This window comes from Camelus dromedarius, chromosome 17 (genome assembly GCF_036321535.1).
Source record: "Camelus dromedarius isolate mCamDro1 chromosome 17, mCamDro1.pat, whole genome shotgun sequence".
In the NCBI taxonomy this organism is placed as follows: Eukaryota; Metazoa; Chordata; class Mammalia; order Artiodactyla; family Camelidae; genus Camelus; species Camelus dromedarius.
This window is the reverse complement of record NC_087452.1, coordinates 37,487,041-37,507,539: the sequence shown is the minus strand read 5'-3', so window position 1 is coordinate 37,507,539 and position 20,499 is coordinate 37,487,041. Positions and strand designations below refer to the sequence as shown.

The 20,499-nt window shown below is 39.5% G+C and overlaps 1 protein-coding gene across 3 annotated transcripts in view; it reads left to right on the top strand.

The window, feature by feature from the left end:
- TCAIM (T cell activation inhibitor, mitochondrial) overlaps nucleotides 1–20,499 on the top strand; it is a 41,738-nt gene continuing 21,239 nt past the window's right edge. The window contains exons 1-5 of one of the 3 annotated variants that reach the window (XM_064496650.1): nucleotides 1–202; nucleotides 9,333–9,405; nucleotides 13,843–13,978; nucleotides 16,090–16,243; nucleotides 19,007–19,259. In XM_064496650.1, coding sequence (XP_064352720.1) covers nucleotides 9,365–9,405; nucleotides 13,843–13,978; nucleotides 16,090–16,243; nucleotides 19,007–19,259 — 584 coding nt within the window. In that variant the 5' untranslated portion in view covers nucleotides 1–202; nucleotides 9,333–9,364. Of the gene's footprint in view, nucleotides 203–351; nucleotides 708–9,332; nucleotides 9,406–13,842; nucleotides 13,979–16,089; nucleotides 16,244–19,006; nucleotides 19,260–20,499 lie in introns of those variants that run through there. The other 2 variants (XM_010982781.3, XM_064496651.1) reach the window with 2 other exon arrangements.

Here is a 20,499-nt window from a genome sequence, read left to right as displayed (position 1 = left end):
CATCTCCCGGCTTCAGCGCGTGCCTGCTTGCCCTTCTTTCCCCGCCCTCCCCACAGACCCTCAGGCTAGGCCGGGCCACCTGCCGCCCAATCATCTTCCGACTCCCCCTTCCCCCCCAGCCTCGTCCTTCATATCCCGTAGAGCTCTTTCCCGTCTCCCAAAGCTTTCAGCGGAGTGCGCGTAGCCCCCTCCGGACAGGGAGGTAAGAAGGCGGAGTGGGGGCAGGGGTGCGGGGGGTGCTTCTAAGCTGCGGGGAAGGCGGCGCGGTCACCCGGCACCAGCTGCTGACGTCAACCCGGGGCTGAGGACCGCTAGGGTTTTAACCCGCTTCTCGGGCCGCGCGCAGGCGCCGCAGAGGAAGACCGGCACGCTTCAGCCAATGAGGGCACGGTCTGTGGCCGGGCCGAGGGCCTGGGCTTCTCTCGAGCGAACCTCCGCGGCCGGCGCCGACGGCCGGGTGGAGCAGTGCGCCCCCAGCTGAGATTCCATGGGTGGGGCTCAGGGAGCACAGCGGTAGGAGTCTGTCGTCAGGTGGGGCGAGAGCTGGCGGGAGCGCCCGGCCTGGCGGCGCGCCCTTGTTGGCTGCGCTGGAGCCTCGGTGCGCATGCGCCCTGCACGGCCCTGCGGGAGGAGCAACCGTCCTTACTCCTGGCGTCTGGTGGGAGGTGGAACAGGTCAAAGAGCGGCGCGCGGACCCTTGCAGGAATGTAAGTAGCAGGAGGAGTGGAGGGGGGTTCCGTTTGTGCCTTCGGGGCAGAAATGGGGGTCTTTGCGGGCAGGGCTCAGAGTCACCTCATCTCGTCGGGTTAAGTTTTGAACCAAGGCAATGCCAGGGACTGGAGTACCCGTATCGCATCTGTTTTAACTTATTTTGAAATGAGAGACCTAAGACGATTTAACGTTTTATTGTTTCCAACTATCACATTTCCCCGGTACGGTAAGCCTTTGACTTACCGTAGGAAATTGCTGTGATTCACATCTCATAGCAAAAGATTTAGAAAAGGAAGCTTAAAAACCTAGATACTTTGCTTTGCTGTAACTTACTAATTTTTTCCAAAGGGCTTCCTGCTTTTGCGGGGCTTTTGCCTTTTTCTCTTACCTAAGAAGTATTAAACTGAAAAGCAGTGAATGCTTTTATCTCTCCTTGATAGAACAAACTACTTTTTAAAATCTTACAAGATAGTTGCTAAGAAAAGTCACAGTTTAAATGAGAGCCGCCTGAGGCTATTAACTCTGTTAAAATAAGTTACTTTCAAATAAAAATTGTGCCAAATGGCCAAAGATCAGTGCGAAGACCTCTATTTGGCAAACATTGTTTCTATAAAAAGTAATTTAAACAAAAGTTTTTCTTAACCTACTCATAATTTGGCTTTTCCACCAATTTAGATATCTCTACCAAATTTGACTTGAAACTGCACAGATTTAGTGCTTCCCTTTATTTAACAGCACAGAATTTAACAGCACAGTTAAAATCAGAAATTTTCATTTTATGAAATAGAACGTAATTACACTATTAAGTGGATTACAGCAGCCATTTACGATGGTTTGTAAATGAACTGCATCCTTCCAGCCCTCCAGAGGTCCAGAGGATACCATCTCCTCGGAAAAACCTTCCAGAACCCAGCCGTTCTAAGTGTTATCAGCTGGGAGTTTCCCCGCGCACTCTGCATGGCAAAGTCGTTTCACTTGCTGCGGTGTTTTATAATTGTCTGCTTTGTGTGTTCTTTCACTCCGGCTCTCTCTTCTAGTTTTTGGAGAGGTGGGACTGTCTTGATGTTTTTCTGTTCTCAGTACTTGCATAGAGCCTGGCACATAAATGCTTGGGTAAATGCCTGTTGATGAGTTGGGTGAGTTAAGGCCCCAGAGTTTCTCCCAGGTGTGGTTAAGACAGAGGAAACTTTTTAGTTATTTTGTAGTATGCCTGAGGCCTTTTCCTAATGGAAGAATAGTGGCTGCCTTGAATACGGGCAAGAACCACTCATGTATGAATTGAAGACCAGAATCTTGCAGTTGACCTGGATGCCCCAGGCGTTGGGACTCTCTCACTAGCAAATGGGAGCCCCAGTTCAACTCTGAAGCAGTGGCTCTTCAATCTGCTGATAGTAATTTGATTTTCTGTGTAGCTGATCCTGTAAGGAAAAGAACCACAGATCTGAATCTTCTGGCCTTTTTAGCAATTATATTTCTCATAGTAAATTTAAAAGTTGACATTGGTAATTATCAGTCAGGCCCCTTATCTTTCATCTTCCCAGGGCCTGTTTATTTCTGGCCAAAGTGATAAAATTGGGTGCTTGGTCTTGTAAAGATGAGGACTAACCCAAGATCTGTGGCACAGGAGAGGGCAAGCAGCTGTGCCTGCCCGCCTTTAACCTTATTTACGCTTAGATTTTTTTTTTTTTTTCATCTTAAAAAATGGGTAAACCACACAGGAAACAAAGAACGAGTTCAAGCAAAACTTAAAATCTTCATTTGACTTTTAGCATACAGTCGGGTATTTAAAGATCTTTTCCTAAAATTGTATTAAGCAACTGTATTTAAAGAATTAAAGCTTAAAGGTTTCCTACCAGCCGCTTCCGTCCTATAACGTGATAGAATCAGGATTCCTTAAAGCAGTGGTTCTCAAGCTTGAGAACCACTTGCCCTAAAGGATGGTTCCTTCTCTTTCTTGCCTTCTTATCTCTTCTGCCTTTTCCAAAACTGAATCCTGATCTGATCGCATCTTCCCTGTTACTTAGTTGTCAGAGCCCACTTTTAAAGGAGAGCTTATGGGAAATAACCAGTTTTTTCCAAGAATTTAAATAGGAAATGGTCATCCTAGAATAATAATTTATTTGAGTGTAGATCAGAATTATTAAATAAATGTCTTTCTTATTATGTATGTAGGCATTTTTCTATAGAAATACCACTGCTGGGTGAGGAGGGAGGGTTGTTGGCAAAAAGAAGTCATGTACCCTCTCCTACTGGCCCTCCACCTCACAGTTGAGAAACAGTGTCTTTAAAAAACCAATATTAATTCATAAAAAAGGCGGTTGCCACGGCACAATATGCTTTATTTTACCCACTTCGATTCTTTTCCATTTTGAAATGAGAAGTGCTACCACTGTGAAAGCTTAGTGTTTTTATTATTAAGCAAGTGCTAACTTTCTTTGTCTTTGAATAATAAGCCGTATTTACTTGTTTGGGGGTAGATTCACTGTGTTAGCTAAAGTTTGTGAAATTAAATTGTTCATTTGTGCATTTTGACTTGTCTGTAGCCTTACAATGTCTTTCTAAGACTTTCAGGCATCGATCCCTTATTGCAATAATTCTGAGTTTTCCTATCACAAAATTTGTTTTCAGGGAAAATGTTGCATTTAACTGTGTGCTCTGTCTATAGATGAGCTCTCATTAGAAGGGGAAAAAAAAGAATTCTGCAGGTTTTTATACGCTCTGAGTTAAGTAACAACAGTTACCACTTTTACGAATTTTCTGTTTGTCAGATGTTGCTAAGTCACTTACGCACATTATTCTGCTTAAGTTTCACAAAAATCCTATGAGAGAGGTAACACCTACTTTCACATGATGTCCTCCTAGAAACGTGTACAAAAGTCAGATGCAGGATTCCATATCCAGAGAGCTCAAAAATAATTAAAATGTTCAAGATTACATTTCACCTTTTAGAAACAATCTTTAATTAATATTTCCAGCATTTTAAATCTGTCTTGCAGCCTTTTTTTCTTAAATACACAGTCCAGATACCTTCAGTCTAATGAGCATCAGATAAAAGCCAACAATGATACACATATTTATTGCTGTTTCATTTGTAGTAAGTTTGTTAGTCCTTGTTCTCAATATTAGGATTGTCATTTTTCCTTTTTTATAAAATCAAGACAAATTTCAATAAAATTCAGTAACTTAGTAGACATTTTCTACAGCAAAGACAAAGTTTCTGAGCAAACTACTCCTGCCCAGCTGACTATAGTATGGTGTTAGCCCCAAATATTCTCTAAGTTAATGACAAATTTTATATTTTGATTTTAGGGCAGTTTGTGGTGATAGTACATACGACACAGGTATTTTTCCTGTGATATATATGCTGGAAATCTTGGCATTCTGCACACTAATACACTAGCCAAGGCTACCATTCAAAACAAGACATGTGGAAATTTCTGGGTTTTTCATCTGCACTGGCAGCTTCCCAGATGGCTTGATGTGGAAAAATGCAGACACAGTTGAAGCCACTAACTGTCTGCTTCTTAAACCAAAGGAAAGAACTGCTAGGGGACATTCAGGTGTTTTTTCTATTAAGTGTTTTGTAATTGTAGAAAGCCCACCTCTGGTCATTTCCAATCATTAACATGCTGGGGAGAAACATGCATGTAACATCTCTCCCCCTGCTTACCAACGACACACAAGTTAAGCTAATTCATCTTAAAGAAACCAACTGCTCCTGGACCATCTGTCTTATTTACTAGATGAGGAAACAGACTCAGGAAGGTGAAGCAATTTGTCCTTGCTCACACAGCTAGGCAGTGATGGAGTCAAGATCTGAATTCAGATCTTCCAGGCTCCAGCCTCCCTAACCATTGTGCGGACTGCCTTCTCTGACAATGTCGTGTTCAATTTGCCTTGAATTGGCCTACATCAACGTGGTCCAGTAGAAATATAATGTGAGCCACAGATGGAATTTAAAGTTTTCTGGTTGAAAATTAAAGACAGGTAAAAGCTGGTTGTGTTTTGCTTTTTTTTTTAAAAAAAGCAAAAAGTTCAAGTGAAATTAATTTTAATAAGTTACCATTTTGACATCTAATCAGTATAAAAAATTATTAACGTGATACTTTGCATTCTTTAAAATCCAGTAGGCACTTTACACTTAAAACACATCTCAGTTCGTAGTGCTCACCTGTGCTAGTAGCTACCTTACTAGAAAGCAAAGCGTAGTTTCTCATTCTCTTTACTGCAGCGTGAACCTTTTTTTAGGAAATAGCCTATTTACCAAAAAAAGAGGCAGAAAAACACCTAACTCTTAATCTATAATAGCCTAATTTTTTAAAATTCTTTATCTGGAGACCTTGATTTAACATTCAGACTTGTATTTGAGAACATTTTATTTTCTTTGGGAGAATCTCTTGTCACACTTCCAAGTATTAATGTTCTTTATTAGTCATTGCTCAGTACTAAGTTTAATTATCCCTATGAATACAAAGTAACAGTGAATGAGTAATTTTTCTGGGCAAGTAAAGACCAGTACTTTGAACTACAAAACTTTTTGTTGTTGCTTTGATTATTTTTGATGGAAACACTTCTAAAACATGCTCTATAATTCTCTGCACAACATATTTTATGCTCAGTATTTGAAAGTCATTAAGGATAGATACCCTAATTTTTGCAACTTTGCTGTGAGTGACTCTTCGGAGACTAATCCTCAAGTAACTCCAGATAAATCTTGTAAGTGGCTTTCTTGGCTCAATCAGCCTCTTACCAGTTTTTATTCATAGATGTTTAGCTCTGTAAACTCCTAAGCAGTATAACTTGGCTGCCTGCCTCTCAAATTCTTTGTGAATCAAATTTGAGGCAGTCAGTCTTTTCTAAGTTGATTTCAAAAAATTTTATTACCTTTTTAGTATACTTGAACTTTTAAACTTCCTAACACCTCTTTTATTTCAAATCAGTGATCGTGAGTTTCTTTCCCCCATTTTGTTTGTTTTGATGCCTTGCTTTTGAAAATCCGGCACGGAGCATGACTGTTGGACAGCCTACATTTGCACATCGGATGGAGACATTTTGATTTCATGAACTTCTAAAACATTGCTGCAAGAGACCGATAAAACAGGTTACTTTGCTGATGTTGTAATCGTAGGCCTAAGTGCTTCCTTCATTGTTCAGTCCTTCTGACTTCTCAGGGCTGCTTTTAGGATCATTTTCTGCCGAAAAAAGGATTTTGGTTAGAGCTTGGCTGCATTATTCTTTCATCTGTTTCCCACTTGTACTCGGGTGATCATGTGCCTCTTGAGTCTATTCCTTGTTTCTTATCCACAGTTTTAGCTCATTTATTGGTATTTTTGCAATTAAGTGGCATAAATTTTCTTAATAATGTAAAAAAATGGAACGTCATTATGTGTAAGTAGGAAAAGCTGTTTTCTTCTTGAGCTAGATTGCGACCATCATCAAGGACTGTCATTGGACACATTTCCCAGAGCTGGGGGCCTGTCTTAGATACTGAGTGAATGACACTCGTCCCTGCTGGATTCATTTTTGTCATTTAATTTTGTGTGTTAGAAGCACTGATTTTTTTGTTGTTAATTTTTAAGAATGTACTCCACCTGTTCATTGTAAACAGACTAGGCAATAAGAAAAAAAGGGAAAGAACTTGCTACCTATCACCTAGAGAGAGCTAGGTCTGGACTGGGCAGGGTTGTGCTTCTCATCTCTTCTTTGCAAGCTTCCAGCCTTGTACCCGTGCCGTCTTACCTAAGTGCAGTGTTCAGTTACTTTGTGATGACCTTTGGTGAGATTTCAGTCCGTCATGGGCAGCACTGAAACGTTAATCAGAATGGTTCTTTCTTCCTCAGTGTGTCTCCATTTATTCTCAGAAATCTTCCAAATGGGAGGAGTATTTCTGGTGTCTGTGTTATAGAATAGCAAGGTGAATGGTTAAGTAAAAATCACCCTTTTAAACATTTAAATGAATGCCTGTGACACAGTGTATCCACAAGACTCTTGCCGCAGCAGTCAACCAGAAGATAAATACAACTATGCACTGTTGCTTGAAAATGCACTTTTTTTTAATAGGCCGTTCTTGATTTTTCTTTAAAATACATCTTCCTATCATTCTATTAATGACAGTTATGTTTCATTACATTACCTTGGTTCAGATATATTAATTATGAAATTATTTCATTAATTATGAAAATATTTTTTAAAAACATGTTTAATGTGTAAAATTTGACAGAACAGGACTTGAGCCCTTTGGTTTGTTCTCAGTGTGTATACTGCTCAGCAAGTCTGTGAGAATGGAGGCATGGAGAAAGCTCAGAGCTTCAGAAGCAGGGGGCAGAAAAGGACTTTTTACCTGGTGATTATTGTGTAAATAATAAAAGGCTTTTCAAGACTTTTATAAGAGACTGCTCATAGGATTTTTTAAATCACTTGGTCAGTTGACGTTGGAGATTATAGTTTCATTGAAATTCTTGCTGAAGCTCTAAATTGTTGGAAAAGTTCATGTGATTCAAATCATGTTCCTTTTACCTACTTAACCTTTTTAAAAACTAGACTTTATTTTTTAGAGCAGTTTTAGGTTCCCAGCAAAAGTGAGCAAAGTGCAGAATTCCCACATATCCCCTCCCTGCCACACACAACTCCCACCCCTTGTGGGGTACATGTGTTAAAATCAGTGAACCTATAGTAACATCATTATCACCCCAAGGCCATAGTTGACATTAGGATTGCCTCTTGGTGTTACACACCCCAAAGGTTTGGACACATGGACAGTGACGTGTTATCTACCGTTGTAGTGACTCTGCCCTAAACATCCTCTGTGCTCCACCTCTTCGTCCTTCTTCCCCTCCAAACCACTCATCTTTTTACTATCATCATAGTTTTGCCTTTTCTAGGATGTCATATAGTTGGGATCATACAGTATATAATCTTTCCAGATTGTCTTCTTTCACTTTTTTTTTAATATATAGTTTTATTGAATAGTCATTTTACAATGTTGTGTCAGTTTCTGGTGTGCAGCACAATGCTTCAGTCATACATGCACATACATGTATTCATTTTCTTTTTTTTCTTTGCTTCTTTCACTTATTAATGTGCATTTACATGTCCTCCATGCCTCTTCATGGCTTTGAGGGCTCATGAAATAATAGTAATAGCACTGAATAATATTCAGTTGTCTGGATGTACTGTAGTTTATCTGTTTACCTACTGAAGGATATCTTGGTTATTCCAAGTTTTGGCAGTTACGAATAAAACTAAACATCCATGTGCAGGTTTGTGTGTAGACATATGTTTTCAGTTCATTTGTGTAAATACTAAGGAATGTGGTGGTTGGGTCATATGGTAAGAGTACCTTTAGTTTTGTAAGAAAGCACCAGACTGTCTTTCATAGCAGCTGTACCACTTTTCATTCTTACCAGCAATGATAAGAGAGTTCCTGTTGTTCTGCATCCTCACCAGCATTTGATGTTGTCAGTGTTTTGGATTTTGGCCTTTCTAATAAGTGTATAGTGCTATCTCATAGCTGTTTTAATTTGCATTTCCCTGCTGACAAATGATGTGGAGTGTATTTTCACATGCTTATTTGCCATCTGTATGTCATCTTTCATGAGGCGTGTTTGGTCTGAATTTTTAATCGGATTGTCCATTTTATTGTTGGGTTTTAAGGGTTTTTGTTTTGTTTTGTTTTGTTTGTATGTTTTGGATAGCATTCCTTTGTCAGATACGTGTATCTTTTGCAAATATTTTCTCCCAAATAATTTCTCCCGTAGTTTGTCCTCTCATTTTCTCTACGTTGTCCTTCCCAGAGCACAAGTTTTTAATTTTAATAAAATTCAGCTTTTCAGTTCTTTCCTCCATGGATCGTGCCTTTAGTGTTGTATCTAGAGTCATCTGTCATACCTAAGATCATCGAGGTTTTCTCCTAGGTAATCTTTTAGGAATTTTATGGGTTTGTATTTTACATTTAGGTCTTTGATCCATTTTGAGTTAGTTTTTGGGAAGGTCTGTGACTGGGTTAGTAATTTTGCTTGTGGACGTCCAGTGGTTCCAGCACCATTGGTTGAAAAGATTATCGTTGCCCCATAGTATTGGCTTTGCTCCTTTGTCACAGGTCAGTTGGCTGTATTTTTGTAGGTCTGTTTCTGGGCTCTCTGTTCGCTTCCACTGATCCATTTGTTCTTTCACCAGTACCACACTAACGTGATTGCTGTAGCTTTACAGTAAGGCTTGAAGTCCAGCAGTGTAAGTCCTCCAGCTTTATTCCTCTTCGATATTGAGTTGGCTATTCTGAGTCTTTTGCCTCTCCATATAAACTTTAGAATGAGTTTGTTGATATCTGTAAAAGAACCTGCTTGGAATTATGTTGGGATTGCATTGAATCTGCAGATGAAGTTGGAAAGAACTGATGTCTTGGCAGTATTGAGTCTTCCTGTCCATTAACATGGAATTTCCACTTATTTAATTCTTTAATATCTTTCATGAGAGTTTTATAGTTTTTCTCATGTAGATCCTATACATATTTTGTTAGATTTATAACTAAGCATTTCATTTGGGGGGGCATTAATGTAAATGGCAACGTGTTTTTAATTTTAAATTCCACTTACTCATTTTTGGTATCTGCTTAACTTTTTCAGCAATTGATGGGTGCCCGGGAGTTGATCTGCATATGTACTCAGAAATGTTTTGCCACCTGAGACCTGTGAGGAGGTAAGTTTCGTGGTTCAAGCTGTAACTAGTGTAGGGACGGGGTGGAATCTGTTATGTATTTGGCTAATTTCAATTTATCCTAATTTATCAAATTCTAAATATTTTGTGGATATTATGGTGGAGGGCAGGAATCAAAAAAAAAAATTCATGTGCATATCCAGATCTTTCTTCTACGAGTTCCATTTGGAATAGAAGGTGAAAAGAATACCATCTTTCAGGACAGTTCAGTGTGAAAAGTTTAAGATAGAAAAAAGGTAGAAGTTTGTCCTTAGCACAGTTCTTATCACATCGCCCGCAAGCCTATGGCTGTCGTATAGAAAACCACTTTACATTGGAATTGTGTTATAAGGTCATCTGACTGCTACATTTGCTGTTCATGTGTGTATAATCTAAATCCTATCTAGCACTTCGAGAAAGGATTTAAGGAGTTCAGCAGTAAAATTTGGTTGGCACAGTAACAGGCACATGTAGGGTAATCAGAATAGAGACCAGATGCCCTGTAGAGAAAGGAGCTCTTTTGTTAAAAAAAAAAAAAATAGAACTGATCAAACAATTACTTATTAGATTTCATTCTGGCTTCTTGATAGTCAAGTCAAAACAGGTAAATAAAGTATTTATTTTATTTTATTTTTCAACTGAAGTACAGTCAGTTACAATGTGTCAGTTTCTGGTGTACAGCACAGTGCCCCAGTCATGCATATATATACATATGTTTGTTTTCATATTCTTTTTCATTAAAGGTTATTAGAAGATATTGAACATAGTACCCTGTGCTATACAGAAGAAATTTTATGAAACCTGTTTTTATATATATTGGCTAACATTTGTAAATCTCAGACTCCCAAATTTACCCCTTCCCACCCCCTTTCCCCAGTAACTGTAAGATTGTTTACTATGTCTGTGAGTCTTTCTGTTTTGTAGATGAGTTCATTAGTGTCCTATTTTTTTTTTTTTTTGGATTCCACATATAAGTGATATCATATGGTATTTTTCTTTCTCTTTCTGTCTTCACTTAGAATGATGATCTTTAGGTCCATCCGTGTTGCTGCACATGGCATTATTTTATTCTTTTTATGGCTGAGTAGTATTCCATTGTATAAATATACCACAACTTCTTTTAAATAAAATATTTATCTGGATCAGAGTATATAACCAAAATAAAATTTGATCTGTTGAATAAAAATAACATGTGAAGTTTTAAATTTCTAAAACATATTTGGCAATAATTAGTGCCTTTAAATGGCTATTACGTACATGAATATCTCAGTAAATGGTCACTGTTAAAAGGAATTTCTTTAGAAGGAACAACTCAGTCTTTCTACCAACTCAGTTTATGGTGAGAATTACCAAATGTAGGGAGACTTGCTCTGATTGAATTTATGACAAAAAATTGTTAAAAAGGAGAGAGAGAGAAACAGAGAAACTGAGATCCTAGAAAATGTCCAGAAAGGTTGTTGGTCGGATGTTGAGCTGTTCATCGTGTTTAGCTGTAGAACACCAGGAAAAGTGTGGTGTCCTCGTGCTCTGATCCGCAGGAGCCAGGAGGACTGGGCTTTAGAACACTTCCTGGGCCATTTCCTTCAGGGCCGCCCACCTCCTCAGCCCCACGCCACCGATAGTGATAGTACTTGTGTACTGGAGACACGCTTTCCCAGCTCCTTTGATCCTGGCCTTCAGAAAACTATATTTTAATCACAACTCATAAAAATAAAAGTTTCTTAACAGGAGTTACCCTTGCCACACACAGTATCTGGTAATATTTTCTCTTCCGGGAAATATTCTCTGGGGTTTTTTGTTTTTTAACGTTGGTCGTGGTTACTATGTTGATTTCACAACTGAGCTGATTGCACGGACCGTGTGTGTAAATGAAGTTTGATCTGCCCCGCCACACTCCTTCATTTCTTGCCTGTGGCTGCTTCCCGTGTGAAAAGCCTGAAACTCTTGTTCTCTGGCCCTTCACACAGGAAGTCTGCTGTTCTACTGACTCGTTTTTCCAGAATCTAACCCTTTCCTAACACCTCTTTATACATCTAGATGTACGCATGCCAAATTTGCTCAATCTAAAGTGACACAATATTGTATGGGGTTTATTTTTCCTTGATTTAGTTTTTCTTGATTGGCTTCTTTCCTTTCATGAAACACTGTGTATTCATTGTGCACACATGAGCAGTAATGCACGTGCCAGGCCCTGTGGTGGTAGCTGCTGAGCCCCCCTGCCCCTGTGGGTCCACACGGATTTGCCCTGAGGCCCTCAGTGGCTCAGCAGGGCAGGAACACGAAATCAGGCTCCCTCCAGCAGGACACAGGGCACCTGCAGTGGGGGGCTTTGGCTCAAGGACTCCCCGTGGCATGGCTGAACCCTTGGGATGGGGCTGCAGCCGCAGACCCCCCTCAGTGTTCCTTTCTCCCCTTTCTCCTCTGTAGGCGTCAGGCCTGCACCATGGTCTGAAAGCTCTTCCTACCTTCTGCCTTTCCCAGGAATCCTCGGCCCCTCTCATCCTGTCATGGCCCCTGCTCTCCAACAGACCCACACTGACCTCCCTGACAGCAGTAAATCCCTATTAACCATGTTCACTGTCCTCAGGGATGCAGTGGTAGTTGAGGAAGAGTCTAGAGCATTTCCATATTGTGGTATTATGTTCCATGTATATGGGGCACACAGTTTCTTTTATTAGAGTTTAGAAGAGGGAAAGACTATTTATAATGAGGATACAAAAGAGGAGTTCTAGGGGAAGGGCCCATGGCCTCCTGGCACACAGTAGGAAGGCAGTAATGAGTGAGCGAGTGCAATTTGGACCAGGGGAAGTGGGCATGGGGAGGGTTTATTAGGACTTAGAAGTGATAGAGAAGGGCAGGATGAGGAAGATCACAGGGGGCGGAGCTGAGGGTTTCTGCAAGGAGTGCTTGGAGATCAAGTTGGAAGGATAGATGGGGAGTCACTGGAGAGCACTTGACGTACCAGGCTGAGTGGGTCTTAATCTGCCGGAGCTGAAACGCCGTCACAGGTGTTTCAGTCAGGAATACAGTGATCGTGGGATTTTAGGAAAATCAACCTGTGCACAGTGTGGCTAGGGAAACAAAAAAGGAGAGCGTACTGATCGTAAAGCCACGTAGTCCAATTCTGCGGTGGTCATTGGTGGCAGAGAAAATGGGAAGGAGTGATTTCAAGGGACATTGTAAAGCGAGAGGACGCAAGACTTCAGGAGTGAAAACAGGGAGGGGGCGCTGAGCAAGCTGGGGCAGTGGTAACCCTCGGGTCCTGTGCGTGAGCAGCTCTGAGAAAAGCGGCACCTCGGTAACAGAAGTGAGGACAATAATCCTGGATAGAGCCGTCTAACTGCTTCCTTGCCTTTTGTATCCAGGCTGAGCTGGGAAGGAAATGATGACCTCTGCTCCTTTTTTTAGACACATAACATTTGAGAGGCTGGCAGAACAGCTAAGTGTCCATCAGACGTTTGGAAACGGGGACCTTGGCTCAGGCGGGGAGTGAGTGCAGGTGTCACCAACGTTCACTTACACTGCCTCCCATCGAGGACTTTGCTCATTTCCTTTACTGTTAAACTCCTGTTAGAATCCTTAATGCACAGCCTATATGTTGACTTTATAAAAGGTTCAAGGACCTGTAAAAAGGCAGAAAACAAAAGGTCATCTGAAAATCTGATGGTGATCTCCCAATTATTAAAAAAAAAATCTTCAGAAATGATTCTGTAACCTCAGTCGTTTCAAAAATGAAACACTTTTCCAAAGACTGGGTACATTTACCTCACATACGAGACCAAAACGTGCACAGTATCCTTCATAGTCCATCATAGAATGGAAAAGATAAATTACCACATTCAAAATTAGATGTCATGGAAGTGCTTCCCGGAAATTGCAAATAATTTTATTTGGACTTAAAACTACTTTTTTTAAAAAAAACTCCCCCAGGTGAGTTATGCCAAAATTTAAGGACAAAATGTTAAGTTATCCAACTAGAATAATTTTAGCATACTAGTAATGAGGAAATGAACTGAGACGTCTTGTACGTCTTGCTAAGTATTACAATTCTCAAAATATTTTTCACTGTAAAGAAAAGATTACAGTATTGATACTGGGGTTTCTTTTTAATCTGAAGAAGAAAATGATTTAGAAAATCGTCATTTACAGTGAAGCCAGTTAATAGTTCAAGGCAGACTTTTGAGGGGAAATGTTTTTATTATTATTAAATATTATGTTCTCATATTGCATCATCATATTGCATTAGAAAACATGTGGCACTGACTGCTTGTTAAAACTTCTGTGGATTTCAGAAAACCACAAAGTTTTACACTTTGGTTTCTATCTTGTGTCTGTGGTATTTTCCATACGTAGTCATTTTAATGTTACTGTCACTTTATACAGTCAGGATTTGTGTGTATCAGCGCGCTGGTGAATGACAACTCCACATCTTTTTAAAAGGTTATGTCTGGGGAAGATATTTCCATACTGGTTTCTGTACTCGAGAGCCTTGTCGGGAGCTGAAGCAGTCAACGCCTTAAGGCCTTTCTATTTTGCTGTGCATCCAGATTTCTTTGGACAGCACCCCCGGGAAAGGGTAAACGTTTATTTATTTATTTACTAATGTTTAGTGTATGCATATTTAGGTTATTTACCTTTGACCTAGCATACAACGAAGAGTTCTGTAAATTTGCGTTGATTGTCATGGTGGTGTGATCAGTGCTTTGAACTGTAGATATGAAAATTAAAACTAAGACTTGTTTTTTTTTTTAATTTAAAAAGGCTTGTTCTTTTTTTAATTGAAGTATAGTCAGTTTACAGTGTTGTGTCTGTTTCTGGTGTACTGCATAATAGTTCAGTCATACATATACATATATATATTCATTTTCATATTCTTTTTCATTGTAGGTTACTACAAGGTACAGAATATAGTCCCCTGTGCTATACAGTATGAACTTGTTGTTTATCTATTTTATATATAGTAGTTAGTATCTGCAAATAGAACTCCCAATTTATCCCTCCCCACCCCCTTCCTCCCCTGGTAACCATAAGTTTGTTTTCTGTGTCTCTCAGTCTGTTTCTGTTTCATAAATCAGTTCGTTGATCTGTTTTTTGTTGTTTGTCTTTTTTTAGATTCCACATGTAAGCGGTGTGTGGTATTCTTCTTTCTCTTCTGGCTTGCTTCACTTAGAATGACATGCTCCCAGTACATCCACATTGCTGCACATGGCATTATTTTTTATGTCTGAGTAGTGTTCCATTGTACAAATATACCATAGCTTCTTTATCCAGTCATGTGTCAGTGGACATTTAGATTGTTTCTGTGTCTTGGCTATGGTAAATAGTGCTGCTTTGAACATTGGGGTGCATGTGTCTTCTTGAATTAAGGTTCCCTCTGGATATATGACCACTAGTGGGATTGCTGGATCTTATGATAGTGTATTTTTAGTTTTTTGAGGAATCTCCATACTGTTTTCCATAGCGGCTGCACCAAACCACATTCCCACCAGCAGTGCAGGAGGGTTCCCTTTTCTCCACACCCTATCCAGCATTTATCGTTTGTGGACTTTTGAATGATGGCTGTTGTGACCGATGTGAGGTGATACCTCATTGTAGTTTTGATTTGCATTTCTCTGATAATTAGCGATATTGAGCGTTTTTTCGTGTGCCTACTGGCCATTCGTATGTTTTCATTGGAGTATTGCTTGTTTGTAGGTCTTCTGCCCATTTTTGGATTGGGCTGTGTGTTTTATTTCTTATTCAGTTGTATGAGCTGTTTATATATTCTGGACGTTAAGCTCTCATCAGTCTCATCTTTTGCAAACTCCCTGCAGGACCATTTCTGCACTGATTTTTTCTTTTTCCTTTTTCTCTCACTATTTTGTGGGAGTCCTCCTGTATTTCGAAATGAGAGACACTCTGTCAGAGTTCAGTAGGTGTTCTGTGCGATTCAGTGGGTTTGTAGATGTAATTCTTGGTATATTTGTGGGAGAGGGTGAGTTGTGAGTCTCTCTACTCTGCCATCTTGGCCTCCGCCCCCAAGGATTTTTTCTTTCTTCTTTTAACAATATATCCTGGAAATCACTCCGTATCAGTTCCTAAATATCATCTGTGTCACATTCGTTCCTTCTTTTTTTTTTTTGTTTTTGGGTGGTGCAGACTCCATCAAAAGAATATACCATAATTCAACCAGTCTCTGGATGTGTGTCTTAAGACCTTTACACAGAGAAAAATTAGCTCTTTGGTATGAAAAACTTCCATATATTTTCTCCCAGTTTTTGTCTGTAGACTGCTTACTGTGTGTGTGTGTGTGTGTGTGTGTGTGTGTGTGTGTGTGTGTGTGTCGTTCTTTTTTTAATGTGTTCTGTTTTACATTTTTTAAATTTTTATGTAATTAGATTTATCAGTCATGTGTTACTTTGGGACATTCGGTCATAGTTAGGCTTTTTCCACACGTAGGTTATAAAGGACAGAGCTGTGTTTGCTTCTAGTACTTCCTGGCCACATTTTCTTAAGGAATTCATTCTGTCACCTGCTGTCAGATGTGAATACAGTTTTACCCTTCACCGAGAACGTATGGCATCCCAACATTTTTTTAATACTAAATTCTTTAATACACTCAATAATGTGTTTAAAATGTCAGGAGAGAATTTATGATGTGTCCTTGTTCTATTTTGTGTGTAAATGCCCCTTGATATTTTTTTCCAGGAAGTCAATGAAAATTCTCTTAAGAGATTAAGTGCCTACTTAGAAAACCTCCAGAAGCCAGGCTTCAAGTCTTTGAAACCAACTCAGCTCATGTTTTATGTAAGAGAAAGAGACCAGAATTCCTCCGATGGCCAGGAGCACTTTAGCACTTCCGGTACGTGTCTTATTTCTTGTGTGTCCCTTGCAAGCTTCGTGTGATACGTGTCTGTTCTGTCTGACAGTGCCAGAATAACTTTGGATTAAAGCCTTGGGTGTAGAAAATAATATCATTTAACTGAGTGTTTTCCTAGAATTAGATTCTAATTCTGGCTGCCTGTGTTTGATAAGCCTTTTTTTTATGTTTAGTTTTCTTTTTTTACCAGAAAACTGAAGTGTTCCTATTTGTCCCCTTCTTATTTCAGTTCATTTTTAAGCATTAAACATGTAGATAACAGTTTATATTTTTTTTAAATATAGCTTATGTTTTTTTATTTAGTCCTCGAAGGATCTGTGAGATGGGTAGTATTTGCCCACTTGTAACTTAGTGATGTCCTGGGACCAGAGTAGAGATCTTGAACCCAGGTCTTTTAACTCCAGCCTCATGCTGTTTCTAAAATCCAGTCAGTCTTAATATACAGCCTTCTGTTTGGTCCTTTGTCACTAGCTTTAGCCACGATCCAGTGATATTTAAAACTAAGGGCAAATATGGCTCTGTCATTTCTGTAAACATCCATCCTTTTAGTGATCCTTGAGGAAATAATTTTATTTTTAGCAAGAACTTTAAACCAATTTAAAGATTTACCGAGGGCTTCCTGTGTGAGTTAATGCTGAAACAAACAGTTGTAGTCAGCTCCAGCTAACAGAAAAATACTTTGAGTTGATGGTTAACCTTGAATCATTTATTAAATAAAAACAGATTATAAAAAAATAAATTAGAAATATGAGCAAACATTCAGCATATATGACAACAAGATAATGTTAATACATAAAGAGTTCTTAGAAGTCAAAAAGAAAACACTAGCTCTGTTACAAAAAAATGGGCAGTGACTTGACAGTTCAGGAAAAACACACATAAATAGCCAATATGCATATAAAAAGATTTAACCTGAGTAATCAAATGCAAACTTAATTAGGTAGTATTTCCCAGTAAAGACATATGCGATCTGGTACCGGCATTCCACACTGTATTGCAGCCTTTGCATTGCATTCAGTAATTAATGGGATTGATAAGATAGAAACTAAGATTTATTCCTTGACTTATCTCTTCTAAGGATAAACTATTTCTTCCTAACATCAAATGCAGGAATTTGAATTTTCTTTTCCTCTTTCACCAACTAGAATAATTCTCCAACTAGTATTTCTCACTTTACTGGCAGTGATTCAACTAAAAAAATCTTAGTTTGCTCATCATAGACGCCATAAATCTGTGTGGTGAGCATGGTAGGTAGCTCTGAGACTGGTGTAGACTGTGATGTCTGTCACCAGTGGCCAAGACAAGACACATTTCAGCCTTGTGTGGAACAGTGAAAAATTAAAATCAACTTCTATGCACATCAGTTTCGGAAGTAGTGAATGAATCATGCCACATTCGTTATATAGATTAGTGTGTAGCTACTAAAAAGAAAGATGTTGATGTATGCATACAGACATGGGAAGGTCGCCAACGCTCAGTAACAAAAGCAAGTTCAAAGTAATGGATCCAGGCGGGTACCATTTATGTACTTAAAAGGAACAGTTGACACCAGGGTGTGGGTGTGTGCAGATACATGAGCATATGTGTCGCATGAAACATAAAGAGCACAGAAAAGGGCAGAGCAGGGCCGTCCCAGAGAACTCTCTGTGGTGATGTAAATGTCCTGTATCCGCGCCGTCTGGCGTGGCCGGCACTAGCCCCGTGTGGCTGTTGAGCACTTGCAGTGTGGCTAGTGTGGAGCTGAATTTTACATTTTATTTAATTTCAATTACTTTCATTTTAAATAGCCACGTATGGCTAGTAGCTATCAGATTTTAGATAGTGCAGATCTAAATGCTTGTGTACCTAACTTAATAGTGTTATATTGAGTGGAAGTGTGAGGTTGTGTGCCTGTCAACAGGAGACTTGACTTTATATAATTTTGCAATAAGGATATACTTATGTAATACTTCTATAATTTTTTAAACCAATTTAAACAGTTTTTGGGAAAGGGAGGGCATAGCTCAGGGGTAGAGAGAATGCTCAGCATGCACAAGGTCCTGGGTTCAATCCCCAGTACCTCCATTAAAATAAATAAATATATATATACATACATACCTAATTACTTCCCCACCCCACTCCCAGTTTTTTTTTTAATCGGATTATGAAGCACTAACTTTTTTTAAAATTAGGGAATTTTGAGTCGCTTCTGAAAATAGTGAGTCACTAGCTAGTTGGATGGGGAAGCATGAGGACAAACTCAGAGAGAAAAGTTGAGATGAGTTTCTGTGACCACTGAGCCTGAATTGGCCCCTCTCCTCTGAACCACTTTCACAGGATAGCCTCCCCCTCCCTCCGCCCTCCCCTTCCCTCCCCCTCCCCCCTGCACTGAGCGCTGGAAACTGTCTAGGGGGACACTTGCTCATAGGAAAGCTTGTCCATCCCTTAGACTGTAGAGACCAAATTTATGAAGAGCATTGAAAATATGAATCCCCCTCATGGGCTGGGGTGGGTCTGGCCACTGGTGCTAAACTAGAAAAGGGGGTTAACAATTCAGGGACTTCATGAAGCTTAGGGTAGTGTGGCACAGTTTTGGAGAAGGGACAGAGTTTTCTATTTACAGCTGATTTGCTAATAGGGTGAATTTTAATCGGTAATGGAGTGTTTTTAAAGATTTTGGTTCTATAAATGTTATATTAAAGAATGTTTTTAAAGTCAAGCGAATGACCCTCTGTATTAATTGTTTGGGGGAATTATATTCTCTAGGGTTTCGAGCAGTCAGATTTACTTTGCACACCAGAGATCTGCTAAGCACAGTATTGTATATTCTCAACTCCTGCAGTTTATCTACTGAACATGTCCAAAGCTTGAATAATAATGTGCATTCCCAGCCTCTCAAAGAGGCCAAAGGGATGTCTGACAGGCCCATCAAATGGGACAAGTCTTACTACTCCTTCACTGGATTCAAGGACCCAGACGAAGACCTCGAGCAAGTCTGGAGAACGGAAACAACCCTAACGTATGTAAGAGTTTTTATTTAACTAAACGTACTTGCGGCCATGTTTAAAGTCTAATTTTCCAGGCAAAGTAATGCTATTAAGTATAGCTAATCCAGTAACCATTACAAAAAAGAAATTTCATGTTTCTTACTTAAGGTTGCCGGAATACTTCTAATTGTATTTGATTTTTTGGCCTTTTGAACTTTTGATACCAAACACATGCAGGAGGTTGTTTTGTTTAAGTTTTAAAAATTCTACTCCCCAAGTTACCCCTGGTAAAGGGTCTAAGGACCCAGAACTCAGACTGCGCAACTGGCACAGTAATGAAAACGGGTGGAAACTGAAGAGCCAGTTCACCAGGATAAGTGGGGTCCCACCGGGTTCCTTGTCCAAGCCGAGTATTTATCGTGTCCTTATTTGTATGTAGTTCATCCTGTAAAACTCCTCAGTCTCTAATCAAAGTACACTCTTTTCCATTGTATTATATTACACTATACTAGAGAGTGGGTTTTTTTGTTTGTGTCTTTAGAGGGGGAGGTTAATTAGGTTTTTAGTTTATTTTATTTTTTTATTATTTATTTTAATGGAGGTTCTGGGGCTTGAACCCAGGACCTCGTGCATGCTAAGCACACGCTCTACCACTGAGCTATACCCTCCCCCTTAGAGAGTTAACTTTTTAAGAGTAGGACACATGTTTTAATCATCTCTCTTTCTGCTAATCTGCTTCATAGATTCGTAAAACCCATCCAGCATTTTGATTACACTGAATTAAAGGATTTTTGAGTAAGTGTGGATGCGAAGTGCTGGAGGCTCGGGATGGAGAACTGAGGTTTCAAATGGAAATGTGAAGTAGCTTAATATAGATGGTAGGGGTAGAAGTGACCTGGCAATGATGTAGAGGGCCGTTTTTTTTTAAAATAATACCTCTGTTGATTTCATTAGTGTTTACTGAAAAACATCTCCTGTTTTTAGCAACAGTTGCTTTGTCTTAAGGAAAATTTCTGTGTAGAGATGAGTTGTGTTACTATAAATTCTTGATTTCCTCCAGAGGTGTACTTTGTTTTAAATTCAAGTTCTCATGTTGACAGTTAACCAGGACAAGCTCATTTGGATTTGTCCACTCTTAAAGAGGATAGCAACATGAGTTAAATAGACCACAGCTTTAGAAATTGAAATCAGTGGAAATTTAACTTTCTAATGTACTGACCATCATTATCCAGATCCACTTGTCAGTAGCTATCTTCTCAGACATTGAAACAA